At 44.9% G+C, this 11,583-nt stretch overlaps 1 protein-coding gene across 1 annotated transcript in view; it reads right to left on the bottom strand.

Moving 5' to 3' along the window:
• Positions 1–342: 342 nt before the first annotated feature.
• FAM163A (family with sequence similarity 163 member A) overlaps positions 343–11,583 on the bottom strand; it is a 106,333-nt gene continuing 95,092 nt past the window's right edge. Inside the window, exons 4-5 of the mRNA XM_082229126.1 lie at positions 4,436–4,550; positions 343–827 (exon numbers count right to left, since the gene is read on the bottom strand). Of these exons, the coding sequence (XP_082085252.1) occupies positions 420–827; positions 4,436–4,528 (501 nt within the window). The 5' untranslated portion in view covers positions 4,529–4,550 and the 3' untranslated portion in view covers positions 343–419. The remainder of the gene's footprint in view (positions 828–4,435; positions 4,551–11,583) is intronic.

Raw genomic sequence — 11,583 nt, 5'->3', positions numbered from 1 at the left:
CAATAAATGGTGTGTTGGCTGATTTAGTATGCACTCATATTACCTGTCAAGGGAGACCAGTGGCTATTGCTTTGGAGAGAGAGAGAGAGACAGACAAATAGGGTTTTCTACAGGTAGACACCAAATATGTTTGTGGGGGTCAGGGTGGACCTGCAAGAGTGTTTAAATACAAGTTAGTTTGTACTGTACATAGCCCTCCTTAGACAAGACCCTTCAGTGGACCCAACACTGTTTGCAGGTTCAAAAACCGCCAAGTTCAATGTCTTGGGCGCAATGTCACCACTTTCCCTCTTAATAAGAAGAGCCTTGCTGCGATGATCAGAAACGATGTTGGGTCTTTTGTTGAAAGGTTTCTGTAGCAATCCCCACTGCCCCAGGGGGATCAAACCGAAGCACCCTGCGGCCGTAACCGATTGTGATCAGACTTCTGTACTGAAAGCCCTCGAGTTGGGAAAGGTCTCGTGGATGATGCAGTGGTGATGGGTCACCGGGAAACTCTGGAGGCCAGCCATTTTGAGGGGCAGCCCCATTTCTTTGCAGCATGTAGGCATGTAGGTGATCCTCTCGCCTCCGTTACGCACCAGGTCAGCGGTCCGTATGTAAAAGGGGGAGCCATAGGGGGAGCAGGTTGGGCAATGGTTCCGATTGCCTGGCTTGTTAATCTCATGGGACGGGAAAGAGGAGTTGCCCTGCCCGTCCATGATGCGAGAGTTGCAAGCGTTGCACATGGCATAGTGCGAGTGTGAAGGAAGGTCAGTCTCCTCCTGCTCCTCCTCCTCTTCCTCCTCTTCCTCTTCATCAGTGTCATCCTTCTTGCAGCAATAATACTAAAGCAGGAGGGAAAGAACTGGGGTTAGGTGGCACACGCAAAAACAAAAGGGCATTAAAAAATATAATGCTTAGCATGTCTTTAGTATAGTGGCAAGAGGGATGCGGGTGGCGCTGTGGGTTAAACCACAGAGCCTTTTGGGCTTGCTGATCAGAAGGTCGGCAGATCGAATCCCCGCAACGGGGTGAGCTCCTGTTGCTCGGTCCCTGCTCCTGCCAACTTAGCAGTTCAAAAGCACGTCAAAGTGCAAGTAGATAAATAGGTACCACTCCGGAGGAAAGGTAAATGGCGTTTCCGTGCGCTGCTCTGGTTCTCCAGAAGTGGCTTAGTCATGCTGGCCACATGAGCCAGAAGCTGGTTCCCTCAGCCAATAAAGCGAGATTAGCGCCGCAACCCCAGAGTTGTCTGCGAATGGACCTGATGGTCAGGGGTCCCTTTACCTTTAGTATAGTGGCGGCCACCATAGTCTCTCTGTTGAGCCCATGAGGCCGTTTTGGGCAAACCCTCTCACCGGGCATCCTATGATGCCAGGTGTTATGAAAATTAGAAGGTCTAAAATATAAAATAAATGTTCATAAATGCACCAGGCAAACACATACGTAAATATATAAACCACATGTCTGAAACAATACAGGAAAATAGCCCTGAAACCATTTTGACTCTCCCAAATTGACCTCAAATGTTTCTCTGAGGAAATGGGGAAACATCCCCATTGTCTCTTTGCTCACAAATCCTGTCTTAAGGGTGCATCTGTGTATAAATACGGCGAGCCTGTGACCTGAATTCAGGAACTGAGTATTTACCATCACAAAAGAATGGCCAGACTGCCCAGGTAATGCAACCAGTGACCATTATTAGGTACCCTGGCAAACAGGATTTCTGCTGTAGACCGCCTCCTCTGCTGTTGACCGCCTCCTTCTGTGATGTATGTACAGTGGTGCCCCGCAAGACGAATGCCTCGCAAGACGGAAAACTCACTAGACGAAAGAGTTTTCTGTTTTGGAGGTGCTTCGCAAAACAAATTTCCTATGGGCTTGCTTCGCAAGACGACAATGTCTTGCGAGTTCCTGCTGGTTTTTTTCCCTTTCCCCCTCCTTTTTATAAGCCGCTAAGCCACTTATCAGCTGATCCAATCAGCAGATAAGCCGCTAAAAGCCGCTAAATGCCGCTAATAGTGCTAATCCGCTAATCCGCCAATGGGCTTGCTTCGCAAGACGAAAAAACCGCTAGACGAAGAGAATCACAGAACGGATTCTTTTCGTCTTGCGAGGCACCACTGTATGATGTTTGGGGTGGGTGGTCTTGGGCTCCAGGGTGGGCAGTTTCAAAAGTCTATATAAGAGCTTGCACACCAAGATTCTGGGTTCCTCCTTCCTCCTGCATGTGGGGAATGGGGACCCTGTTGCAACAGTTTGATAAAGATCAGTCTTAAAGGTAAAGGTAAAGGGACCCCTGACCACTAGGTCCAGTCGTGACCTACTCTGGGGTTGCAGAGCTCATCTCACTTTACTGGCTGAGGGAGCCGGCGTACAGCTTCCAGGTCATGTGGCCAGCATGACTAAGCCGTTTCTGGCGAACCAGAGCAGCACACAGAAATGCTGTTTACCTTCCTGCCGGAGCGGTACCTATTTATCTACTTGCACTTGATGTGCTTTCGAACTGCTAGGTTGGCAGGAGCAAGGACTGAGCAACGGGAGCTCACCCCGTCGCAGGGATTCGAACCGCAGACCTTCTGATCGGCAAGCCCTAGGCTCTGTGGTTTAGACCACAGCGCCACCCGCGTCCCTGCTAAGATCAGGCTTACTAGCTGCTTTGCTTCTCAATATTCTCTGGTTGGCCTCTGTTATTTTCTCCTACTGATAGAGAACCTACATAAGGACTCTATATGGGCTCTTGGGTACCCCATAAGGGAATTAAGAGGCGTTTTTCTTATAACACCAGGCATGGGAAATAAAAACCCCTTCTTGGGCACAGAAGTTTGGCCAGTTGCCAGGCACCTTCCCTTTCTTCTCCCGCCACTGAGATGCTGCTGGAGGCGCAGAGTGTGGTGGGGAGGGCAGTAGGAGAGATCAATGCACAGAAGCTTAAGACAACTGCAGGCTGTGCGCTCTGTGGCTCTAGAATACTGCCGGGAGAGCTTTTGAGAGGGGTCTGTGAATGTGAGTTTGTGGGAGGGAGGGAAGGAAGGAAGGAAGGAAGGAAGGAAGGAAGGAAGGAAGGAGATATGTGTTGCACATGTGGCGCTTCTGAGTTTGAAGGCAAAGATTCACCATGTAGGGCAAAATGGCAGGCCTTGACTTGAGCATACTGAGGTTACTTCCATTCCGAATGGGGGAGGCGAAAGGTCCCCTGCGTAAGTTAATGCATGAAAATCAGTGGCAACGTTTATAGGACTAAATGTCCTATATGTTAATTGTGCATGTATACAGAAGATGCCAATTAATATATAACGCCTTTTGACTTCTGCAAAGAGATTTGGAGAAACATTCTGGACTGAATGAAGCAGTAGTTTATAGTGTTGCGTAGTTTGGTAGTGTTGTGTATTATTATTAAGATTATAGTCTTGCAAAGACCTGCACTGTCAACAATGTTTTCTTGTAATGAAAAAAAAAATACTGTCATTAACTGAGTTGAATAGGATCCAAACTGCAGCAGTCTGATTGGTCCTAGAACAATAAGATCCAGAATGAAGCAGTCTCACTGGCCCTGGAACAATAGGATTCAGAATGCAGCAGTCTGATTGGTCCTAGAACAATAGGATCCAGAATGCAGCAGTCTGATTGGTCTGCAGGAGCCACCCAATCCAGCTCCAGGTGGAAGTGAATCCACAACCTGATTGGCCTACAGGAGAATCCCGGAATTAACCAATCACATGGGGCCCATTGTGAAAATAATGTATATAAGGCAGACATTCTGGGGGAATTTCCATTCCTCCTCACCACTATGAGCTGAATAAAGAGCATGAAATCCACACTCAACTCCGAGTATATTTCAAATACACAAAGCAAAAATAGAGACAGATAGCTATCTACCAGAGAGAAGTACCATAAAATATTTGTTTTTATTCTAATTTATTTTGGTTTGCTTTAAGTTGTTCTACTGGAAGAAAATTTTCTTTCTTATTCACTTCATATTGTGTTACATTACTTAATTCTTTCGCCTGGTTTTTGCCCCTCCCACTTCTGCCTTCCACCCCATCCATAACTGGAATGAGGTTCTTTGGACTTAGCACAATTCTGTCTCCGTGCAGAGAAATTGTCTGACCAGCCCTGATGGTGGCTGAGAGTGTGAATTGCGACCTGGGAAGGCCCTTATTCAACTGTCATCTCACCCACGTGCCCTTTGACCAAGATGCTTTCTCTGAACCTTAGCCACCTGTAATATGGGGATAATACTGACCTACTTTACGGGACTCCTGCAAAAGTTGCTAACAGAACAATCCTATGTGTGTTGACTCCGAAACAAGTACTACTGTTTTCCGTGGCGTTTACTCACAGGATTGCAACCTGAACTAATAGATTTTAAATACTGCAGTAGAGCTGTTTAAAATGTGAAGCTTTCTTTGGATGCAGAAGCAAAACAACCCATAAAAGCATAGATTCTTACCTGTAGCCTACAATAGCACAGAACAGCAATGATACACAGTAAGATCACTGTCGCTAGTATTCCTCCAGTGATTACAACAGTTCCTGCTGTCATCCGACCGATTCTCCATCAAACTCTAGAAGAACAACAAAGATAACTAGAAACAATTCAGAATCCCTATAGCAAGGGGAGGCAGAAGGTAAGATTGAGGTGTACAACTAGTAGATCTCTGGGGGGTTTGACGTAGATCTAAAATTCTTCAGCAACAATAAAAAAGTGGCTTTCCCCTCCAAGACTGCTGAAATAAAGAAAGCTTAGGGTAACCAGGAGTGGACTCTTCACTTCAAAATGTGCTCAGAGACATCCTCAGAAGTTACTTGTCATGCTGGCTGTGTCCTGCCTCCCCTATTGGAGACCATATGCCTCTGAATTGTGGGAAATTGCAGTCAAGGTTAGTGCTACTTAATGCATGAAGGGATTAAGATCATAGAACTGTATTCCTAGACTCAGCTAGCTCACATTCCTCACCTGGAAGGAAGTTATGTTTCCTCCTTGGTTCGAAAAAGAAGTAAAAACTGGGCGGGGGGGGGGACCACAATCATTCAAAGTAATTCAAATTACAAACACAATCATTTTGCTTTTATATCACATTCTGAATAATTTTCCAAGTACCACCATCTGCTTCCCTCCCCCCCCCGACTTCCCCTCACCCATGTGAGATCTTATTGGCATTTGTATTATTGTTTCTTGTTGTGTTAGCAGTTATTTATACTTAATAGTCATATCCTTTATAATATCACCTTATATCCTTGCGAGTCTTTCCTTTTACGTTTATGTTAAACTTAATTTCCATGTCCATCTTTTTTCATATATATCTCTACACACTCCCACTCTCTCTTAATTTTTTGCTTGGGACAGCCCCTAATTGATGCCGTTAATTTTGCCATCTCCATAAATTCACCAATCTTAATTCTCCATTCTAATAATTCTGGTATTTTTTCTGTTTTCCATTTTTTTTGCCACTAGTAATCTAGCCGCTGCTGTCACATAGAGGTATATATTCTTTTTATCTTTGGGGATATTGTTGGTTATTAAGCCTATCAGATATGCTTCTGGTTTTTTGAGAATTGTGCTTTTAAATATTCTTTTCAACTCTTCATGTATCTTGGTCCAAAATTGTTTAATCACCTTACACCCCCACCACATCAGGTGCATTATTCCTACCTCCGCTTTCCATCTCCAACAAAGGTTTGAATTTTTTAATAGATGTTTGCCCATTTGACTGGGGTGCGGTACCAACGATAACACATTTTCATTATATTTTCTCTTATCAAATAACAAGCTGTGAAACTTATAATTTTTCCCACCTATCTAAAAGTATTGTCTTGCCCAGATCTTGTGACCACTTTATTGTTGTTTCTTTTATTACTTCATCTTTCAATTCCCACTCATGGAGTAGATTGTACGTTTTTGATATAATTTTTTTATTTGACTGCAATAGTTCGCTTTGCAGTTTGGAATTTGGTTCGTTCTTTTTCACTAAGTGAACTCACCAAGGTAGGACATGCCTGAGCTTGCTCGCTACAAGCTCAGACTGTGTACTTGGTGCTATTTCACTATCTTGTCTGCATGACATTGACTATTTAATGAGCATTCATTCTGATCTGTTTGTGGGCAGGTTAAATGATGCTGCTTCGTGTCCTCCCACACTTCCCAGTGCATTTTCCCATCACTTTCCCTCGGGGGATGTGGATCTGTTGTGCAAGACATCCCAGTCAACTACAGCGGTGCAACCAAAATTTGCAGACATGTGACTGAATCCCACTCAAAAACAGAAAAATTATGGAAACACCCTGCATCTCCTTTACTCCTTTACTCCTCCTTGGTTGGCCTTGGGGTGCTAGTAAAAAAGCCAAAGTAGATCAGGATTTATATTGTCTCCCTGCTTATTTAACTTATATGCAGAATTCATCATGCGAAAGGCTGGGCTGGATGAATCCCTAGCCGGAATTAAGATTGCCGGAAAAAATATCAGCAACCTCAGATATGCAGATGACACAACCTAGATGGCAGAAAGTGAGGAGGAATTAAAGAACCTTTAAATGAGGGTGAAAGAGGAGAGCGCAAAATATGGTCTGAAGCTCAACATCAAAAAAACAAAGATCATGGCCACTGGTCCCATCACCTCCTGGCAAACAGAAGGGGAAGAAATGGAGGCAGTGAGAGATTTTACTTTCTTGGGCTCCATGATCACTGCAGATGGTGACAGCAGCCACGAAATTAAAAGACACCTGCTTCTTGGGAGAAAAGCAATGACAAACCTAGACAGCATCTTAAAAAGCAGAGACATCACCTTGCCGACAAAGGTCCGTATAGTTAAAGCTATGGTTTTCCCAGCAGTGATGTATGGAAGTGAGAGCTGGACCATAAAGAAGGCTGATCGTCGAAGAATTGATACTTTTGAATTATGGTGCTGGAGGAGACTCTTGAGAGTCCCATGGACTGCAAGAAGATCAAAGCTCTCCATTCTGAAGGAAATCATCCCTGAGTGCTCACTGGAAGGACAGATCCTGAAGCTGAGGCTCCAAGACTTTGGTCACCTCATGAGAAGAGAAGACTCCCTGGAAAAGACCCTGATGTTGGAAAATATGGAGGGCACAAGGAGAAGGGGATGACAGAGGATGAGATGGTTGGACAGTGTTCTCGAAGCTACAAACATGAACCTGACCAAACTGCGGGAGGCAGTGGAAGACAGGAGTGCCTGGCGTGCTCTGGTCCATGGGGTCACGAAGAGTCAGACACGACTAAACGACTAAACAACAACAAAAGATCAGACAAGCATGAAATCTTCCCACTCTTGCCCTGATGCCTCCAAGTATTGCTGCTGTTCTCTACTGTTATTGTCTTATGTTGTTACTTATTTTTAAAATGGCTTTTAAAAATTACATTTAAATAGGATTTTAGAAAGGCAGTGGGCTGAACCAGTTTAGTCAGTTGATTAATCTATTGAAGCTTCACTGATGAATCAAGTTTTAACCAGCGAGAGCCACATTTAATCTGTGGGATCAAGAGTTAAAGATATTGTTAATCTGTCTAGTGTGGTAACGGTTCTGGAATGCTGCTGGAATTGGAAATGTAAAAGGAAACATTAAAGATGACTTTTAACTCTGATGACGTTGAGGATCAGATTGAAACATCCCCATTCAAGCAGCTGGTCTGTTATTCCATTGAGTTGCGGGTTGTGTAATGCCTTTATTCCTAATTAAAAGAACAGCTGAGGCACAGCACACCAGTCTCATTAAAAGCCAAAGCAAATGAAAGTTTGTATTGATTCCTCGATCAATCTGTTTCAAAACAAACTAAACATCTCGCAGTATTTGATTTTCCTCTGCAAGAGCCCTGGAACTGGGGCTTGCTTCCTGGAATGGTCAGTTCCTTATCTTCTAGATACTCCAGGGACAAATCCAAAGAGTCTTGAAATGGCAAGATAAAGGGTCTCCAAAACTAATACAGATTTAATACTACTGCCTTGGTAGCATGTGGCTTTCGAGAGACTACGTCAGGGGTTGTTCTCAATGTTGGGTTGCATCTAGAGATCTGAAACATTGCCCTTCCATTAGAAAACAGCAGGGATATGGCTTTTTCCAATAAAGAGTAATTTATTGTGAAGAGGACATCACAGAGCACACATTTTCGAACAGGCTTTTTATTATTATTATTATTTAAGGAAAGGTACCGGGGTTTTTCCTGCAAACCTAGCAGTTCAAAAGCACGTCAAAGTGCAAGTAGATAAATAGGTACTACTCCAGCAGGAAGGTAAACAGCGTTTCCGTGCGCTGCTCTGGTTCGCCAGAAGTGGCTTAGTCATGCTGGCCACATGACCCGGAAGCTGTACGCCGGCTCCCTCGGCCAATAAAGCGAGATGAGCGCCGCAACCCCAGAGTCGGCTACGACTGGACCTAATGGTCAGGGGTCCCTTTACCTTTACCTACCGTATTTTTTGCTCTATAAGACTCACTTTTTCCCTCCCAAAAAGTAAGGGGAAATGCGTGTGCGTCTTATGGAGCGAATACAGGCTGCGCAGCTATCCCAGAAGCCAGAACAGCAAGAGGGATCGCTCTTTCCTCCTCCAAAAACTAGGTGATTCTTATGGTCTGGTGCGTCTTATAGAGCGAAAAATACGGTAATTACCTCATCCAGTTTTGAACTATGAGCCTTCATGCCACACATCAGAAACGGGGATAAAATGCTTATCGTTCATAAATAACTTGAAAGTTTTAGGATTATTTTATAAAGCAATTTCCCACCATTGCACCAAATTGGCAGCAGCCCAGGTACTCTCCAGGTGACTGCCTTCAATGCCTTACTTTGAGGAAGAATCATCAGAGGATCACTTCCTCAGAGAGAGGAACGAGGCATCCATGCCACTGTTACCTTTTCAGGTGCACAAGGAGGAACGCAGGAGGAAGAGGGCATTAGCAGGGAGCAGTGCGGTGGGGCATGTTGAACATTTCAACTTCCAACTTCCAAAAATGAGGGGTGCCAGAAAGTTGTAACATGACTTGAGAATTCAAAAGATATTTTGGTTAAATTAACGTAATTTGGTTTGCAACCTGTGTAAAATTGCATATTAAATATCAAATGTGATTGCAGTTATAGATTTATATTCTTATTTAGCATGACATTTTCAGAAGGTAAAATTAACATTCTTGAGTTTCCCAAAAGTTTTTTTTGTGTGCTTCTTCATCAAACATAAACCTACTGAGCTAAACGTTGTCCAGTCACACAAAAAATCAACAGCAGATTTGCATTCTTCACGCCCCAGAGCATATTTTTATGACTGAAGAAATTTGCAAAGATTAAGTTTCAGCCCCTCAAATGACACACCCTAGACTGGCTGTGTTGGCTGGCTATGAGCCAGTCAGTCAAGGCAGGCAGGTGGCTGGCCGGCCCTGTGAGAGGTGGATGAGGGAGATCACATTCCTAGCTGCCCTCCTGATCATTCACCATCATCTCCTCAGCGTCATTCACAGGGAGGGCTGGTTAGTATCATAGAATCATAGAATCATAGAATCATAGAATCATAGAATCATAGAATCATAGAGTTGGAAGAGACCACAAGGGCCATCGAGTCCAACCCCCTGCCAAGCAGGAAACACCATCAGAGCACTCCTGACATATGGTTGTCAAGCCTCTGCTTAAAGACCTCCAAAGTAGGAGACTCCACCACACTCCTTGGCAGCAAATTCCACTGTCGAACAGCTCTTACTGTCAGGAAGTTCTTCCTAATGTTTAGGTGGAATCTTCTTTCTTGTAGTTTGGATCCATTGCTCCGTGTCCACTTCTCTGGAGCGGCAGAAAACAACCTTTCTCCCTCCTCTATGTGACATCCTTTTATATATTTGAACATGGCTATCATATCACCCCTTAACCTCCTCTTCTCCAGGCTAAACATGCCCAGCTCCCTTAGCCGTTCCTCATAAAGATATGGTTCTGCCAGCCTAAAAGAGTGCATAGCTGTCAAGCGTCCCTTATTAGGTGGGACAGTCCCTTATCACAGCGCCATGTCCCGCTGCTGTCCCAGATTGATGATGTCCCTTAAATAAGCTACTGAAGGTAATGGGGCCCTTTCTATGTCCAGCTGTCCTTTGTCAACAACAAATTGTTGCTGGTTTTTTGTGTTGAATATATGCTATATGGTAATTTATAGACCTAATAGGTATCTAAAGCCATTTGCACGCAACAAAATATGTATTTTATCAAAGTAATTGTTGATCCCTTATTTTGGCTGCTGATCCCTTATTTTCGAGGCTGCTGGTCCCTTATTTTCAAATCTGTAAGTTGACAGCTATGAAACAGTGAGGTGAGATTGCATGAAAACTGAACAACGTGGCCTCTTGGGGACAAAACCTGAAGTGTCTGTTATCTGCAGTGGGACGGATTACCTGAGACAAGAGGTGATTAAACTGAAGCTGGGTGAAAGGGATACTCTGAAACAACAGGAAAATTAGCAGAGTCGCTGTCACTACAACAACGAGTTCCCGGCTGCAGTCTGATTGGACAGTCTTGAGGGGCAAAGCCAATTGAGGCAAAGGGTCCCAAGACCATGCCGTATTTGAACCTGAGTATTCAGGATGTGTCATGTGAGAAATGGCAGTGAGTGTGTTTAATTTGAAGATATGCAAATGGATATGGATTGTATTGCCAATGGGGCAGTGTCAGAAGGAGACACTTGCTCTTGCCAGTGGGCTAATGGAGTCCCATCAGCCCCGATCAGAATGGTCAATGGTCAGGGATGATGGATGCTGTAGTCCAAAACACCTGGATGCATAGCTGTCAATTTACAGATTTGAAAATAAGGGACCAGCAGCCTCGAAAATAAGGGATCAGTAGCCAAAATTAGGGGTTTTGGCTTTGTTTATACAGAAATCCGGCACTGATGGAGCCATGCTGCTTTGGCTGTGACTGACTATGAATTTGCAGCACCGTGACGGCTGCTAAGCGCCGCTCTTCTGCGTCCCTCCCCATCCCTTCCTCTTCCTCCTCCCTCAGGCCGCCTCCTCAGCCACCGCTGCCACCTCCGGCTTCCCCTGGCAGCGTGGCAGAAGTCTCGCAAGAGAGGGGCTGCCTGACTGCCCACCGCCACCTGTCTCCTCACGACGCGCCCCTGAGGGGGGAAAGGGAGAGATGGAGACGTGGCAGCTCGTGCACTCTCTCTCTCGAGGCAGAGACCCCGAGCCGCTGCTTCCCTCCCGAGCCGGGCGAGCATGAAACCCGGGAAATTTAAGGGACATCATCAATCTGGACAGCAGCGGGAAACGGCGCTGGGATAAGGGAGTTTCCCGCCAAATAAGGGACGGTTGACAGCTATGCCTGGATGGCATCGCGTTGGCTACCCCTAAAACAATGTTGGCAATTGGCAAAGAGATTGGGGTGTATAAAAGGGATTAACATACATCCAGAGTTCTTGTGCTTCTCAGTCAGATGATGAGGACAAGGAATCCCATTTCAGTGCGGTTATGGGTTGCTTCCTCTGCTTGAAAAGAGGAAACACTCATTCTGCAGCTACCTGTAGAATGGAACTTAAAGAACATTGCAGTTTTGGGGTACACAGAGGACTGGGCTACTTGGCAAGAAGGTTCCATTTAGCAATCTTTTTTTTTTAAAGC

The sequence above is a fragment of the Podarcis vaucheri genome (assembly GCF_965113315.1).
Source record: "Podarcis vaucheri genome assembly, chromosome: 6".
Lineage (NCBI taxonomy): Eukaryota > Metazoa > Chordata > Lepidosauria > Squamata > Lacertidae > Podarcis > Podarcis vaucheri.
Note: the sequence above shows the minus strand (reverse complement) of the source record. Positions and strands in the feature narration are given on the sequence as shown.